The sequence below is a fragment of the Trichechus manatus genome, unplaced genomic scaffold (genome assembly GCF_000243295.1).
Source record: "Trichechus manatus latirostris isolate Lorelei unplaced genomic scaffold, TriManLat1.0 scaffold00002, whole genome shotgun sequence".
In the NCBI taxonomy this organism is placed as follows: Eukaryota; Metazoa; Chordata; class Mammalia; order Sirenia; family Trichechidae; genus Trichechus; species Trichechus manatus.
Genome location: NW_004443938.1, coordinates 34,984,400 through 35,007,822, shown reverse-complemented (window position 1 = coordinate 35,007,822; position 23,423 = coordinate 34,984,400). Strand labels below are relative to the sequence as shown.

Genomic DNA, 23,423 nt, shown 5'->3' with positions numbered 1-23,423 from the left:
AATAATGGGTCAAGTGATTGGTCAGAGAGATTAACCTGAGACTATTTTAAATCTAAAAGTAGAGGGTCACCAAAAATGAAAGAGTTCCTCAATGAGATGGATTGACACAATAGCCACAACAATGGGCTCAAATATACCAACGAACATGAAGATGGTGCAGGACCAGGCAACATTTCATTCTGTTATACCTAAAGTTGCCATGAGTTGGAGCCCTCTCAACAGCAGCTAACAACAACATAGCAAAGCAGCCCTGAAATACTCTTCCACGACTGAATTTTTAAAAAATGGCTTGTAATTCATATTGTGCCCTCTAATTTTATCCCTTCCAACCTGTTTATAACATCCAGAGTGATCTTTCCAAAACATAAATCTGGCCATGTCCCACCTTCTGCTTAGCAAATAAAGTCCAGATAGCTTAGCCTAACCTACTAGACCCTTCCTGACCTGACCCCTGCCCACCTCTCCCACCTCATCTCTTGTGAATGGCACCCTTATGCTATATTCTCCAACCACAAACCTCTCAGCCTAATCTTCTTTCTCTTCTGCCACCTGTCCTTTGCACAGACCCACTCCACAGCTCCTCCACATGACTGACTCGTACTCGAATTGGGTCTCTACTAAGATACCATTTCCTTTGGAAGTCCTTTCTGGATCTTTTCCAGGAGGGTTAGGAACCCCTCCTATACGCTCTCATAGAGCCTCGTGTTAGATTATTCATTTATAGTACTTCCCACATAGTGCTTTATCTACTTGCTTACTTAACTATCTAGTCCCACAAGAATGTGCTGTTTCAGGTCAGAGACTATTTCCTGTTCAAAAGTGTAGGAAAGCTTGTAGGAGTAGGAGCCTGGAAACATAAAGTCCTTACATGACCCAAGAATGGCTAACAATTTCTTGCCTTTCTTACTTTTCTTCCAACCACCACCTTCCTTGTGGCAAATAGTAATAATTATTATTGAGGCTCAGCCCTTACCCATCTCTTCCATTCTTAGAGGGTGTGATAGAGTAAGTCCAAATGTAAGTGGAATTTCCTTTTCTTCAAAATAATAGTATTATTTTCATCATTGCACAGTTGTCTTTGAACAAGGGACATCATTTTAGAGTATGGGTAAGCAAACTTTTTCTATAAAGGGCTACATACTATCTCTGTCTCATATTCTTCTTTGTTTTTGATTGTTTTACAATGCTTTAAAAATGTAAAAACCATTATTAGCTACTGGCAAGATTTTGCCTTCAGCCTATAGTCACCAACCCTTTTTAGAGTGTAATGTCAGTTTTACAGAGAGAGCTCGTCAGAGCATTTAGCATAGCAAATGAATGAGGCCCCCCTCCCCCAGCCCTCTCATCTTTCTATCCTTTTTTTTTTTGCAACTGGACAATCTCTCTCAGCTTGACAGTGTAAACTTCTTGCCTTCGGGAGGATCGGGTGTTAACTTTTCTTTTCTCACTTCCTGTCTCTTTAAGCTTCTAGTCTGTCACCAGTCTTGACTTTTCCTTCCACTCCCTTCTCCTGGGAGTTACTTGAACTGTTAAGGACACTAGCCTTCCTTTTGGCATTTATTGGAAAATGGAATTTAAATTAGGAGAAAAGAGATACAACCAAATTATTTTTAAAAGCCAAGTTTCTCCTTTTTCTGAATACACCATTCCATACAAAATTCCTGAGTGAATTCTCTTAGTAAGTGTTCATTATATATTTGTAGTAAATGTGTCCTTGGTAGGTAAATTCTTCTTTACCCTCACCTGTCACTTTTGCCACCCACCTGGATTTTAGTATTTTCTAGTGGGCTGGGCAGAGGACTTAATCTGGGTATAAGAATGAGCATCCCATAATGTTTTCTTACCTGGGTCTATTGCAGACTGTTATAATAATCATTTTGGGAAAAAATAACTTGTGCATTGAAAAGCCATGGTGCTTCAAAAATAAAGAATAAAAGCCCAATACAATGTAATGACATATTGACCAATTAACAGAGTGATAAACGATTCTCAATAGGTTTAGACAAATGAAACTATTAAAAATTAGTGTTTCTGGAATAAGCTATGGACTTAAGTTAACAATTATGTATCAGTGTTGCTTCACTGATTGTAACAAATGTACTTAAGATGTAATAATGTGGATGTTAATAATAGGGGAAGTGTGTCTGTGTGTGTGGATGTGGATGTGTGAAGAAAGGCCTGACAGTCTATTCTGAAAAATCTGGCCATTGAACCCTTGAAGCTATGGCCGTCAGACGCTCTGTTAACCCAAAACTAAAACCATTTCCGAAGCCCACTCTTCAGACAAAGATTAGACTGGACTATAAAATATAAAATAACACTTGTGAAGAGTGTGCTTCTTAGTTCAAGCAGATACACGAGACCAAATGAGCGGCTCCTGTCCGGAGGCAGAATGAGAAGGCATGAAGGGACAGGAGCTGGTTGGATGGACATGGGAAACCCAGGGTGAAAAGAGGAGTATGCTGTCACATTATAGGGATTGCAACTAGTGTCACATAATGTGTATAAACATATTTGTATGTAAACTTTAACCTAAAGCACAAAAAAAGAAAAAAAGGATAAAAAACATGTAGCCATTGAAAACCCTACCGAGCACAGATCTACACTGACACACATGGGTGGGAATTGACTCCATGGAAGTAGGTTTGGTTGGGGGGGGGGGGCCTGTATTTTTACAGTAGTATTTACTCAATTTTTCTGTAAATCTAAAACTATTCTAAAGACTAATATCTATTAATAATAAAATCTTAACCCCTCCTCCAAATTAACATTCCTGAAATGGTTAACATTTTTTCCAAGCGTTTTCCCACACATCACCTCTTTAATTTCACTTTTTATTACGTGTGTGTCTGTGTGCTGGTTTTCCGTCTCCACAGTGACAACCAGCAGCTGCAGCTGCTGTACTCGGAGTGCATCCTGTCCGTGCTCAGCAGCTGCTCCGCCTCCATGTACCTGCACCGGGGCTTCACAGACCTGATCTGGTGAGCATGCATGCCTCCTCCTTCCGCCTGTGCCTAGGGTCCCGTCCACAGCATCCATGACCACCAGGACTTCTATCAGGGTGGGAGCATCCTGGAGGGAATTTTTTTTGCTTACGTGCATCAGACCGAAACACAGAGAGAAACTGATAGTTGTTATACCAAAATATGCCTCCAAGACCCTCTTAAATTTTGCTTACATCATAAAATTATGAGCAACAGGAACAAGGAGAATTTCTAGGTTGTCAGCTTGTTCTGAAAACATGGAAAAGCACCAGAAACTTATGCCAGGGGGACAAGAGAGACTGAACCTTAGCTCTACCTGGTATAATCTCCATCTTGGCCTGAATACTAGTCACTTAGTCCTTGGGTCGTGCAAACGGTTAAAATGTTCAGCTGCTAATCAAAAGTTTGGAGGTTCAAGTCAACCCATAGGTACCTCAGAAGAAAGGCCTGGTAATCTACTTCAAAAAACTCAATCATTAAAAACCCTATAGAGGATGGTTCTACTCTGACACACAGAGGGTCGCCATGAGTTGTAATTGACTCCACAGCAATTGATTTTTAATCATAGTCATAGATTACCAGAAATGGCAGGGCCCACATTCACCCATCTAGTTGCTCTGGGTTATTGGGATTACCCACAGGGAGGAAGTCAAATGACATGTCAGTATGGAATTTTAAATTAACTTCACAAATGAGAAGTACAGATACTGTATTTTTACACAAATAACACACACCTTCTACGTTTGTTTGCCAGCCATACCCTCTCCCTCCCCAGGTATTTTGATAAACTTTTTTTTTTTTTTAACATATTTCTGTAAAAAATTAGCATAGCACACTTATGAAAATACCTTGCAGTAGGGAGGGTGAGACTGGCAAAAGAAATGTAGAAGGTGAACGTTATTTGTGCAAAAATATGGTAGAATCTTGTTATTCATGGTAAAAGGAAACTTCATAACTCAGCCATTTAGCCTTGTGAATCCATTTCTTCACAAAGGATGGTTTCTTAATGCTTCTCTAGAGATTTTATTTAGTTAACTCCCACTTGAGTTGTGAGGCATGGTTTTCTGTTGATATTCCCAGAAGTAATGGAGAGACATGGAAAACTGGAACAGTCAAGAGCACAACTCTTATTAGTCATATGTGGCGTCTGGTATTTACCTGCAGGATAGTGTTCACATGTTATCATTTGACTTGTGGTAAAACTTATTTCTCCTCCCATTTCTTCCCAGGAAAAACCTTTGCCCAGCTCTCATAGTGATCCTGGGGAATCCAGTTCATGACAAAACCATCACCTCAGCTCATAGCAGCAGCACCAGTACCAATGTGGAGTCAGACTCTGCATCCCCAGGAGTTTCTGACCATGGCCGAGGATCAGGCTGTTCCTCCACGGCACCAGCCCTGAGTGGGCCTGTGGCGAGGACCATCTATTACATCGCCGCTGAGCTGGTCCGGCTGGTGGGGTCGGTGGACTCCATGAAGCCTGTGCTCCAGTCCCTCTATCACCGCATACTGCTTTACCCCCCACCCCAGCACCGGGTAGAAGCCATCAAAATAATGAAAGAGGTAGGGAGGCAGTGAAGATGGGCACTGAGTTTGTCAGAGGACTCTGAACATAGCATCGTACCCACAAGAAGCATTCAGAAAATGTTTGCTAGTTACTTGCTAGAACTAATTGCTACCACACAGACTCCAGTAGTCGGTGTGACTGTGCATGTGTTGGGGCCCAGGATAAGGAGGGGTTGATAAGTGCTCACTGTTACGAAGCCATTTGGTAATGTAGCTATGTGCTCGTTAACACTCCAGTGGATGTTTCCCTAACTAAGCCCAGGCCAAGATTTCACTCTGCCCTTCTAGATACTGATTGCACTGTAGTTGTTGTTACTTGTTGTGGAATAGGCCCTGATTCATGGTCACCTTATGTATGATAGAATGAAACGTTGCTGGTCCTGTACTACCCTCACAATCATTGCTATGTTTGAGCCAGTTGCAGCCACTGGGTCAGTCCCTCTCATTGATGGTCTTCTTCTTATTTGCTGACCCTCTACCAAACATAATGTCCTTCTTCAGCAATTGGTCCTTCTTGATGACATGTCTAAAGTAAGCAAGTCGAAGTGTGCAGATAATACATAGTTAATCTCCTTTGCCAAAATCGGATCTCAAAATTATTTTATACTCAGGTTCTACATGATCCAAAAAAGGGCTTTACAGATCTCTGATTGCTAAAAGGAATCCTTTTGCCCATTTCTCATTCTCCCAAATGTCATGACCCCAGTGAGAACATAAAGATTGTCCAGCTTGTGTTAGTCATTTCAGTGCCATTCATAGGGTTATTTTGAAGATACTTTGACAAGGATTCCTCAGCATTTTTGTATTTGTAGACTTGTTCATAACGGTCAGATTGCATTTGCTTTTGGTACCTAATACTAAAAAAGACAGAATAACAGTATCCCCTTGATGATTCATTTATCTTAAGTAATATTTGCTAATAATCAGTTTCTAAAAAGTTGAATTTCAATTGCTTCTTGACATTATTTTAATAAGATTTGATTCTAATAAATAATGGAAAGTTTTGACCCAGCATTTCTAGAAGTAAAAGAGTGATTTGGATTTAATTGTTATTGAAGAGAATCCATCAAAACACACTAAGAGTTACCATTTATTTCATGTCCACTGTATTTCAAGCACTTCATATTTATTAGCTTCAATATAATTATGAGGTCATATATCAATTTTATTTTTACTAGTGAAGACTGTTTCCCATCAGAGATTCAGGCAGATGGAGATTAGAAAGTCAGCTTTAACTACTGATCACCGCTAGGGTGGTGAACACAATATAGTTTTGGAGGTAGTTGAGACTAGACGACTGTGTCACCACACTGATAGCAGTGGGCTCCCCCTGAGGGACCCACCCCTGCTCTTGTCACACAGCCTGAGTGAGTAGGAGTGGAGCAGCTTCTGGGTAGGTGGATCCCCAGGAAGAGAAGAGAGGAAGAGGCTGGCTGAGCATCCTCAGCTCCTTCTCTAGCTAAATTTACCACTGAAATCAGGTGCCCCCTCCCTCTGCTGGAGAGAAGGGAGAGAAGTAAGGTCAAGAATTTTACTGCTCTGTTCCTCCGCATAGAAACAGGACACCAGGGAAAAGGAGTTTTCCCTCCAACAAAGTAAGACTTAAAGAGGTCAGATGATTTGCCCAGGGTCACAAAGAAAAAGAAAAGGTGCAAACCCTGGTCCGCCTGACTCTAACTCCATGGTGTTTTCCTATACCACACTTATTACTGACCTTGATTTTCATAGTGCCATGCAAATGATTCCAGCAGCCCCTTTCCCGGAGTTGGTTCAGCTACCCACGTCTGCAAGCCTGAGTTTAGGAGTCAGGGTTAGAATCCTTTCTGTGCCACTTACCAGCTAAGTTACAGTAGGTAAATCAGTTAACTCTGAATTTATAGTTTTCTCATCTGTGAATAATAACAAATATTGCAAAGGTTGCAAGTTTTAAAAAGCAATAAAGTTTGGGTAAGTACTTTGTGATTAGGAAGTGCTGTGTAGATACTTGGTGTACTTATTACAACCATAAGGAAGAGAAAAATGAAACATTGTGGAGACTGAAAATAGCTGGACCTCATTACCTCCTGCCGAGAATAGTGCATCAGTTCTGGCTGGTCTGCCTGTCTCCTGCCTGTCTGTTTTATTCCTTTTGTCTTACTGGGCTCATGTTCATAAATCACCACTGTCAGCAGTTTCTCCACTGCCCAGGACCCTGTAATAGCTCCTTCTTGCCTCCCCTGTCAAGTCAGAATTACTCAGCAGTGGTGTCACTCAGAGTGGTGTCACCCCCATGGACCTCCTCCCATACCAGACCATGCAGAATCCCTGAACAATTAAAAAAGAAAGCTAAAGTAGCAATATTAAAAAATAAGAAAACGTAAATCTATTAATAGATGTTAGTTCTATCAAATGTAAATTTTAATGTGTCACTATTTTTGAAACCATAATTCAAACTTAAACCCTGAAAATTTCATTAAAATTAGATATATTATTGCAAGGCGGTGATGTTTCTAAAGAAAATTTAAAGAGGCTAAAATTTTAAAAAACAGAATTTAAGATTTAAGTTATATTTCTAAACGTATCAAGAAACAGTTTTTCCCCCACTTTGTTTTAAACTGTCAGTTTCTCTACTTAGTATCAAAGAGTTGTATAATCAATATTGTTATACATGTAAGTTTATTATCAATTTTAACAATAGAATAATATGTTTAATTTTATGTTTAATGAAAATATTTAATTGCTTAAATATAGTATTTCTTAGATTATATGAATACTGACAACAATTATTTTGTAAAATATTTCTACATTGAATTACAACATTATTAGTTACAACATTATTAGTAACTGAGCAGAGGCTTTTTTTTATTTGTTTTCCTTTAATTGTCACTTCATTCTCAAACAAGTTATTGATATAGATTCAGAAATACTAATTACCACAATATTGTAGCCAGAACACCAGAACAGTTGACAAAATCAGCGAGTATAGACACACCGGCCGCAACAGGAACAACAGCACCTGCTTGAAGCCCGTGCAGACTAAACTACAGGTTCGAAGCATCATTGTAATTGAGTAATAATGGCAGCTCTGACAGCAGTGCATTAGAAGGTTCAAAAAATAAATTAGCAGAGTTTTAGACTCATAGGTATGTTGGTACGTGTAAGCTGTGCTTACGAAAAAAAATATTTTTGTTGTAACTAACTAGAGGGATTTTTTATAAAAAATAATAAATTTCTGCTGAATCACTGCCCGTAAATTTTACAGTCATTTTGGTATCACCCCCTCTGACAGCATCACCTGGTGCAGTTGGCACCCCGTGTACTCGCCTAGGGATGCCACTGTTACTCTGTCCGGTTTTCAGAGCCTGATGTCATCATGTTCATTTCCCAGGATGCACCCTCACTCCATCTTACTGACCCAGCTCCCTTCAATCCCTGTATTCAGACCCCCTCTCCCCTATCCCCTTAACAGAAATAAAGTGGTTGATTAAAATAGGCTACACGTTTCACATAAGTTTATCTTAGGAGAATAATATTATGTCCATTTGTCAGATAAAGAAGTTGAGACTCCAGGAGGAGAAGTTACTTACCCAAAGCCCTATACCTTGTGAGTAATAAGAGTTGAGACATGAACCCAGATCTTCTAAGGGCAGCTGCTTCTGTGCTTATCAAAGTCCTTGTTTTAGTCATCTAGTGCTGCTACAACAGAAATACCACAAGTGGATGACTTTAACAAAGACAAATTTATTCTGTCTCTGTCTAGGAGGCTAGAAGTCTGAATTCCAGGTGTCAGCTCCAGGGGAAGGCTTTCTCTCTGTGTCAACTGTAGGGGAAGGTTCTTGTCATCAATCTTCCCTGGTCGAGAAGCTTCTCAGCACAAGGACCCCAGTCCAAAGGACACGCTATTTTCCTGGCTCTTGTTTCTTGGTGGTATGAGGTCCCCATGTCTCTCTGCTCGCTTCTCTCTTTTATATCTCAAAAGAGATTGATCTAAGACACAACCTAATCTTGTAGTTTGAGTCCTACCTCATTAACATAACTGCCACTAATCCCACCTCATTAACATCATAGAGGTAGGATTTACAACACATAGGAAAACCACATCAGATGACAAAATGGTGGACAGTCACACAATACTGGGAATCATGGACTAGCCAAGTTGACACACATTTTTGGGGGACTCAATCCGTAACAGTCCTCCTCCCTTACAGGTTTGCCTTCTCAGACCACTGACCTTGCCCTCCTTTACACTCCATTCCATCATCTGTTGTTGTTGTTAGGTGCCAGCGAGTTGATTCCAACTCATAGCGACCCTGTGTACACAAGAATGAAACCCTGCCCAGTCCTGTGCCATCCTCACAATCATTCCTGTGTTTGAGCCCATTGTTGCAGCCACTGTGTCAGTCCATCTTGTTGAGGGTCTTCCTGTGTTTCACTGACCCTCTACTTTACCAAGCATGATATCCTTCTCCAGGGACTGGTCCCTCCTGATAACATGTCCAAAGTACATGAGATGAAGTCTCACTATCATTGCTTCTAAGGAGCATTCTGGCTGTACTTCTTTCAAGACCAATTTGTTCATTCTTCTGGCAGTCCATGGTATATTCAGTATTTTTCACCAGCACCATAATTCAAAGGCATCAATTCTTCAGTCTTCCTTATTCATTGTCCAGCTTTCGCACACATATGAGGCGATTAAAAATACCATGGCTTGGGTCAGGTGCACCTTAGTCCTTAAAGTGACATCTTTGCTTTTCAACACTTGAAAGAGGTCTTTTGCAACACATTTGCCCAATGCAATGCGTTGTTTGAGTTCATGACTACTGCTTCCATGGGTGTTGATTGTGGATCCAAGTAAAATGAAATCCTTGACATCTTCAATCTTTTCTCCCTTTATCATGATGTTGCTTATTGGTCCAGTTGTGAGAATTTTTGTTTTCTTTATATTGAGGTGTAATCCATACTGAAGTCTGTAGTCTTTGATCTTCATCAGTAAGTGCTTCCAGTCCTCTTTGCTTTTAGCCAGCAAGGTTATGTCATCTGTATATCACAGGTTGTTGATAAGTTTTCCTCCAATTCTGAGGCCATGTCCTCCTTCACATAGTCCAGCTTCTCAGATTATTTGCTCAGCATACAGATTGAATAAGTACAGTGAAAGGATATAACCCTGAAGCACACCTTTCCTGATTTTAAACCATACAGTATCTCCTTGATCTGTTCAAACGACTGCCTCTTGGTCTGTATACAGGTTCTGTATGAGCACAATTAAGTGTTCTGGCATTCCCATTTTTCACAGTGTTATCCCACCATCTAGCAACTGATTATCCCAACACACTGATTGTTTCACACTACAGTAGAGCAAGTTCCTTATCTCCTAAAATACATTTTTGTATGCATTGCTTTTGTATGTTTTCTCCAGGTATTTAACACTGCAATGCTTGAATCAGAGTTAAGTCTTTAATAAATTAAACTAACTGAATGACAGATGGGCCTGAAGACAGAATGTCTGCAAAGTAGGTATTCTGTAAGCAACAGAAACCTTTCTTTTTGTATTTTGAATTGACGTTCACTGGAGTTATTGCTGGCCCTGTTAGAGCCACTTGATACCTCATTGCTAAGAAAACACCTCACACGTGGGGTATATAGGTATCTAAGTGTATTTTAAATAATAATTTACTACTGCAAAGGAAATTAGTTACATTTTCCTCTCTTTCATAGATTTTTCTAGCTTCCCAAGGTCATTTTGCAGGGGCAAGAAGCATCAGCACCTAAGAAGCATGTCCAGGCCATGCTGCCCATGAAGTACAGTGCACTAATTTGGGGCAAATTGTTCAGAAAAGCAGTACCTCCATTTTATGTGGCAAAACCAGTAATTTGGGAAAGTTGGTAACCTAGATACCAGAATGTGCAGGGTTTAAGCACACAAAGAAAGCTACCGGGAACCCAGGATGTTTGTTTAGCCTTTTGGAGTTTGAATGCTGGGTATTTTATTTCCCTGTTCTGATTCTGGTTTGTCACTCTGCCATATGCCTGATATGCCTGTTAATCAAAGGCATACAGCATGTTTTGTTTTACAAAGTACACTCTCTTTTCTCCTTCTACTTTCCCAAAAAGTACACCTTGCTTCCTTTTCTCTCCTCCGTGATTTGGCTTTAGAATGGGTTCTCTGGTCTTCACCAGACCTGTGACACGCAAAGCACTGATACCACACACCTCATTCCCACGTGAAGAAGCTGAAATTCAAAATACCTTTTTTTTAAGTATTTGTTGAGGATTCTTCAGAAGGCTAATTACTCAGTCCCTTTGCCCTCTAGATTTCTGAAAGAATTGAGAAAGAGACACAAGATTCATGTGAGAATTAAAATATATTATCTTATTCACTACTGGTAAAGCTAGATTAGGAGCCCTGGTGGCACAGTGGTTAAAGCACTCGGCTGCTAACCGGAAGGTTGGTGGTTCAAACCCACCAGCCGCTCTGTGGGACAAAGAGCTGGCAGTCTGCTTCTGTAAAGATTTACAGCCTTGAAAACCCTATGGGGCAGTTCTGTTCTATCCTGTAGAGTCGCTATGAGTTGGAATCGACTCAATAGCAATGGGATTTGGAAAGCTGGATTAGGGAATGTGGTTGGATCCAAATAGAAAATGAGGTTTCCTACTCCTTTTCCCCTGAAATGCACTTACCCTTCTAGCAACAGATGAAACAGCTAGAAGCCATAGGCCTAGCCACTTGGACTCAGGCCTAAAGAGAAAAGGGAGTTTGATTGACTTTACCTCAAGCATTATCACTATTTTTTCCATGTCAAACAAATAAAATGAGGAGAGAAGGGTGGAAGCTTTATTTCTGTGTATTCAAGACATTAGAAATTCCCAATTTCTGGAGTAAGAAGTATGAAAGAGAAAGAAGAGAGCTCCTTAAAATATTACTTTGTATACATACTGCACCTTTCTCTGCTTTGTTGAGAGTTTAAGTTACTTTGAAAATGAATGGACATAGTGATAGCACGTCTACTCCAGACACAATTAGCCATTCTTTCCTTTGAAATTAATGTAGTCTCAAATTAAAATTTTCTCTAAAGACTTCTACCATATGGAAATAAAAATTAGTTAGAAGTGAACAATATAAAATTTTATAAAAATTCTATATATGAAAACTTGTGTAACTAAAGCAGTGCATACAGGAAAATTTATAGCTTTAATTGCTTCTATAGAGAAGTAGAAAGCCTAAAATTAATGTTCTAGTTCTCCAGCATAGGTAATTGGAAGAGGAGAGCAGAATAAGTCCTAAGAAAGGAGGGAGGAAAAATAGGATAAAAGCAGAGATTAATGTTATAAAAAGCAAACATAGTATAGAGGATCAACAAAACAAAAATATTAGGACTCTTACAAGACTAAGAAAATTGAAAAACTTGTAAAAGAAGCAATAAAAAAATTCCAGAACAGGTACAAATAAACAGAAATAAACAATTTTTAAATCTATAAATATTATGGCAGCCCTGGTGGCGCAGTGGTTAAGAGCTACGGCTCCTAACCAAAAGGTAGGTAGTTCCACCAGCTGCTCCTTGGAAACCCTCTGGGGCAGCTCTACTCTGTCCTATAGGGTCACTATGAGTCGGAATCAACTCGATGGCAATGGGTTTGTTTTGGTTTATAGATATTATAAATATTGAAGAAATAAAAGCGGGTATTTAAAAAACTTTAGGCCGGTAAATTTGAAAACCTAGATAAAATGCATAAATCCCTATGAAATAATACAACTTTAAAAAATTCATTCAAGAAGAAATTGAGGACCTGAATAGTCCTATAACCTTTAAAGAAATTGAATCAGTAGTTAAAATCTTCCCATTTAAAAAAATATATACTAGCCTAATGCAGTTTTAGAAATAAGTTATACTAAGCATTTAAGGAACTGATAATTCCAATCTTATCAGAGAATAATAGTAAGGGGGCTAGTCAATTTAATAGCAAAATAAGACAGAGTACATGAAAAGAAAATTGCAGGCCAACCTCACTAAAAAAACATAAATGCAAGTGCTTTGTAGTACTATACTACAGATTTTTTTTTGAAGCAATCACTCAGAGAATTTTCCTTGTCTGAGCCAGCCTTGTACTGGGGAGCTGGAAACAATGGATGCTATGTATCAAGAAGAATACCTAGATTAGTTTTAGTAAGAATTATAGTTTCAAATAGTTGCTTTTCTCAGACTATATTACTCAGTAGAGAAAGTACATGTTTATTCGATCTCATAATTTCAAAACTTTGTATTTTTTTTTATGATGCTCATTTTTTCTGTTTTTTTCTTTAAAGATACTTGGGAGCCCACAGCGTCTCTGTGATTTGGCAGGACCCAGCTCCGCTGAACCGGAATCCAGAAAAAGATCAATTTCAAAAAGAAAGTCACATCTGGATCTTCTCAAACTGTATGACACATTCCCCTTCTAGTTCTATATTGATTGGTTAAGACTGCTTTTCTGATACTTTTAACCTGGTTTCTAAACCCCGGGATTTTTTATGAATATGCATTACATGAAATGTGACAATTTAATAATGCACCCACAAGCCATATGAGAAAACTGATCTCAGTTTATTATAACCATATAACTTTATATATGTTCATATTGACTTAAAGAAAATCCACTGTACAAAATCATATTTACAAAAGTTCATTGGGGTTATTTTAGGGAAGAACTTTTTGATGTACATTCCTGAACTGTAAGATCCTTTACGTGTAGTCCCCTTAGAAAACGGAAATATCCAATTTGCAATAGTTCTATTTACATGTACATCCTCAGGAATGTGATTATTTGATAGAGGAAGGCCTACATTATCTTATAGACATTATAACTATTTTCTTTTTGAAAATTGGGCATAATACAAACATGAGACTTTTCAAAGCATGTCCTTGGAGATACTGTAAATTCCTATCAGGAATTTTTGTTTGCGCCGGTGAACCAAGAGGGCGTGTGATTCAAGGAGGACTGCTTTACCTGGAGGTTTTCCTCTGCTGGACTGAGCATGTTCATTTCAGTTATTGCTCATTCATTTAGTACCCAGACCATTTAAGTTCTCTAAATTAGAGTGCCTGTTTTAAATATTATTGTGTTCAGCAATCTAACCTTTCTGGCTCATTTTGGAACATTTTTTCTGTGTTTCATTCATTTCCTCTTTTGCACACTGCCCAGCATCATGGATGGCATGACTGAAGCATGTATCAAAGGTGGCATTGAAGCTTGCTATGCTGCCGTGTCCTGCGTCTGCACCTTGCTTGGGGCATTGGATGAGCTCAGCCAGGGCAAGGGCTTAAGCGAGAGTCAGGTCCAGCTGCTGCTTCTGCGCCTTGAAGAGCTGAAGGATGGGGCCGAGTCGAGCCGAGACTCCATGGAGATCAACGAGGCTGACTTCCGGTGGCAGCGGCGAGTCCTGTCCTCAGAACACACACCCTGGGAGTCGAGGACCGAGAGGAGCCCTGACATCAGCATTAGTGTTACGACTGACACGGGGCAGACCACCTTGGAGGGAGAGTTGGGTCAGACGACACCTGAGGACCAGTCTCACTACTCTGAAAATCACAAAAATGGCCTCAAGTCACCAGCCATCCACGAGGACAAGGAGACTCTGAACAAAGTGTCAGAACCAGAAGCAGTCGACCAACCCGACGTTGTTCAAAGAAGCCACATGGTTGTTTACCCTGATATAACTAATTTCCTGTCAGTGGACTGCAGGATGAGATCTTATGGGTCTAGATACAGTGAGAGCAACTTTAGCGTTGATGACCAAGACCTCTCTAGGACAGAATTTGATTCCTGTGATCAGTACTCTATGGCAGCAGAAAAGGACTCGGGGAGGTCTGACGTGTCGGACATTGGGTCTGACAACTGTTCACTAGCCGAAGAAGAGCAAACCCCGAGGGACTGCCTGGGTCACAGGTCTCTGAGAACTGCTGCTCTGTCTCTGAAATTGTTGAAGAACCAGGAAGCTGACCAGCACAGTGCCAGGCTGTTTGTGCAGTCCCTGGAAAACCTCCTTCCTCGGCTCCTGGCTCTCCCCAGTGTGGAAGAGGTGGACTCTGCCCTCCAGAACTTTGCCTCTACTTTCTGCTCAGGTTTGTAAATGTTTTTTTGCTATATGAAAAAAAAAAAAAAAACACCAAACCTGTTGCCGTTGAGTTTTGCTATATAGTCAACAAAACATTCAGAGCATTTTGCCTTAATGGGCAATTACCATAGTGCTTGTAGTTTGAAATATTTGAGGCATATTAAATGATCTTTGGGTTTCTTATGTTTAAAGAAAGCAAAGGAATGTAAGACTTATTGGTGGTGGTTTATTTGAATTCTACAGCATTTGATGGCTAGAATTTAATATGAGGTTGATAAGTGTATATGGCGTGAAGTAAAGAATGAAAGGGACCTGCCTTCTAAACAGCTGCTGATGACTAAAACAAAATGACAATCTGTGGTTCTTAAAACACCAAATTCTCAATATGCTCTTACACCTTGGTGTCTAAAAGACATAGAGCAATGCACCTTCTGTTAATATGTAAAGTATTTTGAATGAGGTCTTGGACCAGATGCAGACTGAATCTTCCCAATGTATTTTGAATTCCACTGAATATCCAAACCGTGTGGTGCTGGTCCAATGTGGCTTGATAACATTACATTCTCTAATCCCTGAGCCTTCCTGTCTGTCAAATATCAGTATTGTGACCCAGACCATATTGAAACAGGAGTGTCATGAGGTATATTGGCCAAAGCACACTAATAATAAGTTATGCTAGTATCATTGAAGGGCAGAAGATAATTACCTAGAATTTTGGTGGTGAAAGGAGATAACAATAAGCATTTCGTATAGTGAGTAATGAATTTAAAGATAGTTCACTTGAAAGGTAATACAGAAAGAAAGCAATTAATGGGTACATACAATTTAGAGCAGGAATAAATGATTGCCTGACATCAGGGAAGTCAACCATGCTTCCCCCTAAATTAAAGGGTCTCTTGACCACAAACTAGGTAGATGGACCCTGGTGGGCCTGGGCCTGTACTCAGATATAAAGGAGTGAGCCTGAGCACCAACAAACAATGAGTAAAAGCCGAGATTACCACTTGCTCCTCCACCATGAGCCTTGAACATGTGTTTGTTGTTGTGCTTCCTACCACAGTCATTGTGTGTGCGTCCACCTTCCGTTCGCCATACCGTCAGCTGCTTAAGAGCTGGGGCCATGTCTCACTCATTTTTTTGTTTTCCAACAAAGAAAACATACACAAAAAATTCTAGCCCACCTACTGGAACTTGGCAGAAGCTGAATGATGTGTTGTTAAGGAGTAGCTTAATAAGTGTCTTTAAGAAGCTCTTTGCCAAGAGGACAAGAAAAGGACACTTCAATCCAGGTATACATAAGGAAGAAATTTTTGTAATAGAGGATGATCCAGAGTTTTAGCAACCACCAGGGGAGATATAGAACCTCTAATCTTGTACTTCTGAAATTACTCTGTGACCTACCTAAAGGATATATATAAATCCAAACCAAACCCACTGCCACTGAGTTGATTATGACTCATAGCGACCCTATAAGACAGAGTAGAACAGCCCTTACAGGGTTTCTAAGGCTGTAAATCTTTAGGGAAGCAGACTGCCACAGCTTTCTGCTGCAGATGATATAAAAAAAGTCATATTATTTCTCAACTTTCCTAGCTCCACTGTGATTCTTTATTTTTCAAGGCACAAAAATACCAATTCTTAAGGTTATGCAGCATTTTTTCTCAATATTTTCCTTTTGGAATTAGGTATAAAAATGACCTTTGGATTTTTTTTGTTTGTGTGAAGGAACATACATATAATTTATATGTAATCATTGGAAGACTAGGAAAATACATAAATACTTTTCTTAAAAACTGTTTTTTCTCCCTAACGTCTTTTATACCACTATCATTAAATTTGAATTTTTTTTTTTACTGAGTATTCCTGGTGTGTGTGTGAGAGACACACACACGTCCATCTTCAGTCAACATTTATAGAGAAGCTACGCTGTGCGATGTGCTAAGGGTCCAAAGGGTTGTATGACTTATTCTCAATGTATAGATTGATCATAGATTAGTAAAGTTGCTCTTTGATTTCTAAATATGTGAGATTGTTTATGGACTGAAAGAGTTCTAGGAAAGCCTGTGAGTTGGGAGGAAGGTTCACTGCTCTTTGGAAGGGGTGTGCTCGGCCTCTGAGCCTCTGCCTCTTCTCAGCTGGAAATATTCATGGGGAGAAGATCTTGGCAGCTGTGACTCCTGTGGCTGTTTGGTTTCCCTAGTGCCAAGGCAGAGAACTCGACACACATAGATGATCCACAAGAACAGCTGTGTATCAGAGCGCAGCATTGACACTATTTGCAGTAACAATGACCTTGAGTTATCAAGAAATGGTAAAATGATTTGTAGGGTCTTCTATTTAAAAGTAAAATTAACTATGAAAAAATAACTCAGCTGCAAAAGTTTTGGCATTTAAATGTGTAAGATTAGTTCTTAGTTAACTTCATATTTATAAACAACATAACTTCATATTTATAAACAGCATTCCCCAATAATTCCATATAAATGTCACCATGGCAAAGAATGACTTCCAAGGGACCCTGCCTCATTTCCTAAGAGAATTAGAAAATACAACCCTAGCAAGGTCTTTTATAAAATGTAGAACTGAAGCCAGTCTTTAAATTTATATTGGCCTTTCAGATCAATATTTATTTATGTTGTTGTTAGGTGCTGTTGAGTCAATTCCGACTCACAGTGACCATATGTACAACAGAACGAAACACTGCCCGGTCCTACACCATCCTCACAGTGGTTGTTATGCTTGAGCTCATTGTTGCAGCCACTGTGTCAATCCATCGCATTGGGGGTCTTCCTCTCTTTCACTGACCCTCTACTTTGCTAAGCATGATGTCCTTCTCCGGGGACTGGTCCCTTCTAATAACATGCCCCAAATACAAAAGACGAAATTTCACTATTCTCACTTCTAAGGAGCATTCTGGCTGTACTTCTTCCAGGACAGATTTGTTCATTCTTCTGGCAGTTCATGGTATATCCAGTATTCTTCCCCAACACCATAATTCAAAGGCATCAATAATTCTTCAGTCTTCCTATTCATTGTCCATCTTTCGCATGCATATGAGGTGATAGAAAAATATCAGGGCTTGAGTCAGGCACACCTTAGTCCTCTAAGTGGAATATTTGCTTTTTAACACTTTAAAGAGGTCTTTTGCAGGAGATTTGCCCAGTGTAATACTATGTATTTATTAGTATAAGCAAAACAAGGCTTCAGTGAATTTTTTATGTGGCCAGAATATGGCCCTATGAATGTTGCAAACTGCCCTAATTTTAAAGACTTATTGAATGTCCCATCAAACCCAATATGTTGTGTGACATTATTTTTTACATTTAGAAATCAAAACATTGACAAAAGAATTCACAATTTTTTGGTTGTTTTGAAATATAATTTTTAGTGATTGTCTGTAGTGAAGTGAGTTGTTCATCTTTTTAATTCTAGTGCCATTCACAGTGCATATACCAGTTAGGAGTTGGCCTCTGTTTCCGAATTACAGGTCCATCTCTCTGTGATTCTGTTAACAGTAAGCTAATTTTCCCCCAGTCTCCACTGTGGTTTCATGGATTGCACTACCCATCCTTGCGGGGAAGCCAAAACCACTGGCCTGGGTCCACCTTCGGGCTGAGAAACGTGCTCTTTCTCTCCTTGGAAATGCTGCCTCTGATGAAAAATCAATAGAAGAGAAACATTTGTATTCTACTTTGACGAGGGGGATGACAGATTTCCCTTCATCACTTCAAGAGAAAAGTGTACAAGTACAAACAGGAGATGGCAGAAAAATGAGAGTCTCCCTGAGTTATAAACCAGATATTTTGCCTATTACTTAAACTTTGATGTCTAAAGCTCCAAACCATATCTTACCAAAAAATCCCCTAAAGCACTTGTCCCTGACTTGCCGTCAGGGGTCTGCTTTCTCGGTGGAGGTCACAGTCACTTGGCATTTCTCAGTCACTCCCATCCTCAGACATAATATACAGCCAGGGGACTGTCTTTACTGCCTTGCTGCTTCCTCCCTCTTTAATTACACATGATTAAAGAGAGGCTTTCTTTTGAAAGCAATTAAAGTTTCTTATGGTGGTGGAGTTTGAAAACATGCAGACAGAGGTGGCTTTCATAGTACTTGATGTGATCTCTGATATCTGCAGAAGTGCCTCCCTGTTCCTGCTGAGAACAAAGTGGCATCTGTGTCAGCTGACTTCTCAAGGACTAAGAAGAAAGATCTAGCCCGTCACAACAACTGCTATAGGGTCGTAGGCGCTTATCCTGGGATTGTTGTTCCTTAGATTGTTGTTGCTGTCAGGTCAATTCCAGCTCAAGGTGACCCCCTGTTTTATAGAGTAGAACTGAGCTCCATAGGGTTTTCTTGGCTGTAATCTTAACAGAAGCAGATCACCAGGCCTTTCTTCCATGGTGCCAGTGGGTGAGTTTGAACCACCAACCTTTAGCTTAACAGTCGAGTGCAAACTGTTTGAGCCACCCAGAGAACTTATTCCTTAGATTACCTGTTGCCGTCGAGTCGATTCCAACTCATAGTGACTCTGTAGGACAGAGTAGAACTGCCCCATAAGGCTTTCCAAAGCTGTGATCTTTACGGGAGCAGACTGTCACATCTTTCTCCCATGGACCAGCTGGCGGGTTCGAACTGCTGACCTTTCGGTGATGTTCTGGATTGAATTGTGTCCCCCCAGAATGTGTATCAATTTGGGTAGGCCATGATTCCCAGTATTGTGTGATTGTCTCCATTTTATGATCTGATGTGATTTTCCTATTGTAAATCCTAACCTAACCTCTATGATGTTAATAAGGCAGGATTAGAGGCAGTTATGTTAATGAGGCAGGAGTCAGTCTACAGGATTAGGTTGTATCTTGAGTGAATCTCTTCTGAGATATAAAAGAAAGTTGGGGGACCTCCTGCCACCAAGAATGCAGAACCAGGAGGGGAGCACATCCTTTGGACCCAGGGTCCCTGCACTGAGAAGCTCCTAGACCAGGGGAAGATTGATGACAAGGACCTTCCCCTCAAGCTGACAGAGGGAGAAAGCCTTCCCCTGGATCTGGCACCCTGAATTCGGACTTTTAGCCTCCTAGACTGTGAGAGAATAAATTTCTCTTTGTTAAAACCATCAACTTGTATTTCTGTTATAGCAGTGCTAGATAACTTAGACAGCAGCCGAGCGCTTAACCACTGTGCCACCGGGGCTCCTTTTCCTTAGATTAGTGGTTCCTAATTGTGATCTTGAGGCTTTCTGTGATCCAATGTGATGTTTATTGCAAGTAATCTGATATTTATAAAGTACCAAATTTCATAAAAGATAATGTAGTGAATATGAGTGTCAGTTTTAAGAAATACCTATTTCTTTAAAACACATCTGACTCTGGACCTCCAGCCTGCCCAGGTGGCAGGACATTTGGTGTCTGCCATTGCTGGGGTCCCCCATCCCAGAGTCAAACCAGAAGGTAGAGTTTATGTGGGATCTGGAGGCCCTTCACCTCTCACATCACCCATGAGCCCCCACTGTTCTAGTTCACAGACTCCCATGAGTTCCATGATTTTGCTACCTCCCTGCCAGTGTGGAGCTTGGAATTCTCTGAAAGGCTGGGAGCCCCCATGCACCACTGCACATTCCAAGCTGGGGTCCTGCCAACCCTCTAGGTATTCTGCATGCTGAAGTCTAGATGCTGAAGTTATGCAGGATGGCAGCAGGGAGCCACAGACCCCAACCCTCTTCCCAGCCAGGGGGTCTCTCTTTTCTGCATTGTTTCTTCTTTCCTCCTGTCATTGCCCTCAGAGGAATGTTCTACAGTCTCTGGAATGAGCTTTGGATTTGTAAATGAAAAACCATGAAGGCAAGTATGTTATCAACCTTAGTTTTTAGTCTTGTAATTTAAACACCTCTGAAGATGGTAATTCAGAATTATCTCATCTTTGTGGAATGCAAAAGGTAAAATGTAGGAAGAAAACCTCAAATAAGTAAGTCAATATGTTAGCCCACCTCTACCAATTAGGATTAAGTTTCTGTACATATAATAAACAAAACAAAACAAAACAAAAACCCATTGCCATCGAATTGATCCCAACTCATAGTCATGACTCCTAGCAACCCTATAGGACAGAGTAGAACTGCCCCACAGAGTTTCCAAAGAGCGCCTGGTGGGTTCAAAGTGCTGGCCTTTTGGTTAGCAGCCATAGCTCTTAACTACTACGCCACCAGGGTTCTTGTTGAAGGACTCTTAATTATAATTTAGCAGATACTGTTCAAGAACACCTAAGCTTTTTTTAAATTACATTATGACCATTTCCATATTATTAGTGGTCACAGTATAATTTTAAAAAGAAGGATTCAAAATAAACATCAAAATATTAATACCTCAGGATTCTGTTATTACAGATTACTTTCATTTTCTTCTTTGTACCTTTTTCCAAATCTCTAAAAATTTTCTTATAACTTCTACCATCAGAAAATAAAGCAATACTGTCATTAATAATTAGAATTGTAGACTTAATTAAAGAAATCTGCTTCTAAGCTATAATAAGCTGTAATAATCTTATGAAAATTTAGGAAATTGGTAATGTCCACTGTTGGTGAGAGTGGCTAGACTACTGTTTTCAGTAATAGGAGGGAAAACTATTTGAAAGTTATTTTGGCTGTATCTGTCAAATTCAAAGTGAATATTCTGCTTTTGGGCCCTAGCGGTGCAGTGGTTAAGCATTGGGCTGCTAACCAAAAAGGTCGGCCGTTGAATCCACCCACCACTCCTTGGAAACCCTATGGGGCCGTTCTGCTCTGTCCTGTGAGTCAGAATTGACTCAATGGCTATGGGTTTGGGTTTTTTTGGTTTATTCTGCTTTTAGAAATCTATGTCACAGATACACAAGCAGAAGTACAAAGTTATGTCTTCATTTTAGCTTTTTTCATAACTGAAGCAACCTAAATGTCTATCAATAGAGGATTACTTAAATAGATCATAGCACAGCCACGCATGGTCATCAACAAAAAATGAGGTAGCTACAGTGCAGTGCATGTAATATGATCTCATTTTGGTAACTATATGCACAAGGAAGTGAGTCTTGCTTGAGGGATATCATAGGGGCTTGGGAGAAGCAGAGACTATTGATCTTATTTTTTACACTCTTCGGTGCTGTTAAATGTTTTACATCAAGTGTTCATTACTTTTATTTTAAAAATATCATATAATCTTAGACAGGGAGGAGACTTTTGGAGGTCATTCATGCTAATCCTGTATCCAGTCTTTCACTCGTAACCAGATAAGCCGGTAATCCATCGTTCTGTTCTGACAGTCAAGCACATCTTAATTTAGTTACTAAAAACTGGAAAAAACAAGAAGCTAGAATATGCTACAGGTCATAGTTCATTAATTTCCCACTCAGAAGTTGATAACACTTCAATGAGACCAGTCAGAAGATGAATGGAAAATAGGCTGCTAACCATAAAGGTTGGTAGTTTGAATCCACTAGCTGCTCCTTGGAAACCCTATGGGGCAGTTCTACTCTGTTGTATAGGGTCGCTATGAGTCGGAATCAACTTGAAAAAGGGTATGGTATGGGATATTAGAGAAGGACATGATATAGTGGAATCTTATCCCAGAATTACAAGCAAGTACAGCATAGTATAGTGCAAAAAACCTGGGATTTGAGCCTAAAAGACTCTTAGGGTAAACTACTTAGCTACTTGAAGCAATTTTCCTTACTGGTAACGTAAGGGCTCATGCAGGATCAGAAACCCTGGTAGTGTAGTAGTTAAGAGCTATGACTGCTAACCAAAAGAACGGCAGTTTGAATCCACCAGGCACTCTTTGGAAACTCTGTGGAGCAGTTCTACTCTGTCATATACGGTTGCTATGAGTCAGAATTGACTTGATGGCAACGGGTTTGGTTTTTTTTTGGTTTGTGCAGGATCAAATGAAATAATGTATGAGAAAAGGTTGGTTCTAGGCAATAGAAAGTACTTAATAAATTACTGTGTTATTCCCATTACTGTTAATAGTATCTTCAGTGTACTATATATCTGGTATAGCAAGTAGTGTGGAGTAGCATAAAAAACTGGAATTTGGGCCTAAAAGATCTTTGCCAATTTCTAGCTGTATAACTTTGGGCAAAGCAGTGTGTTTGCAGTCCCAAGGGCTCTTGATTCTTTCCTTCAGGCATGATGCACTCTCCAGGATTTGACAGCAGCAGCAGCCTCAGCTTCCAGATGCTGATGAACGCAGACAGCCTGTACATGGCTGCACACTGCGCTCTACTCCTCAACCTGAAGCTCTCCCACGGTGACTACTACCGGAAGAGGCCAGCCCTGGTGCCTGGCATGATGGTGGGTGTGCACTTTCGAATTGGACATTCTGAGGGCAGGCGGGTGGCCTCTCACCTGTAAAGCTGGATGCCAGTGCCCTGAGAGAGAAATGGCACAAGGTGTTCTATTCCACATTGCTCTGTTATGGGCAATGCCTTGTGGCATTCCCGCCTTGCACCAGAGAGTAAAGAACAGAGTACCTGTAAGTGGCTACCTGCTGAGGGTCCAGTAATTTCATCCAGTGGCATTATTACACACACACACACACACACACACACACATTCAAAAACACATCATCTGGGGTTGGGGGGGCTAGGGAATGCAGAACAGAATTTCAAATTCTTGTAGAATCTAGACTTCCTGGAGCCACAGGCTGGATGAACCTCTGAAATTATTACCCTGAGATAATCTTTAAACCTTAAAGCTTAAACCAAAGATACCCCGAAAGTCTTTTTTAAACCAAACAATTGTTTAGCTTAATTAGTAAAGAATGTTTGCCTTGAG

General features: G+C 40.1%; 1 protein-coding gene across 1 annotated transcript in view; it reads left to right on the top strand.

The window, feature by feature from the left end:
- Positions 1–23,423, top strand: part of ARFGEF3 (ARFGEF family member 3) — a 181,449-nt gene that overhangs the window by 112,328 nt on the left and 45,698 nt on the right. The window contains exons 9-13 of the mRNA XM_004368882.2: positions 2,877–2,981; positions 4,214–4,547; positions 12,832–12,944; positions 13,707–14,626; positions 22,774–22,940. Of these exons, the coding sequence (XP_004368939.1) occupies positions 2,877–2,981; positions 4,214–4,547; positions 12,832–12,944; positions 13,707–14,626; positions 22,774–22,940 (1,639 nt within the window). The remainder of the gene's footprint in view (positions 1–2,876; positions 2,982–4,213; positions 4,548–12,831; positions 12,945–13,706; positions 14,627–22,773; positions 22,941–23,423) is intronic.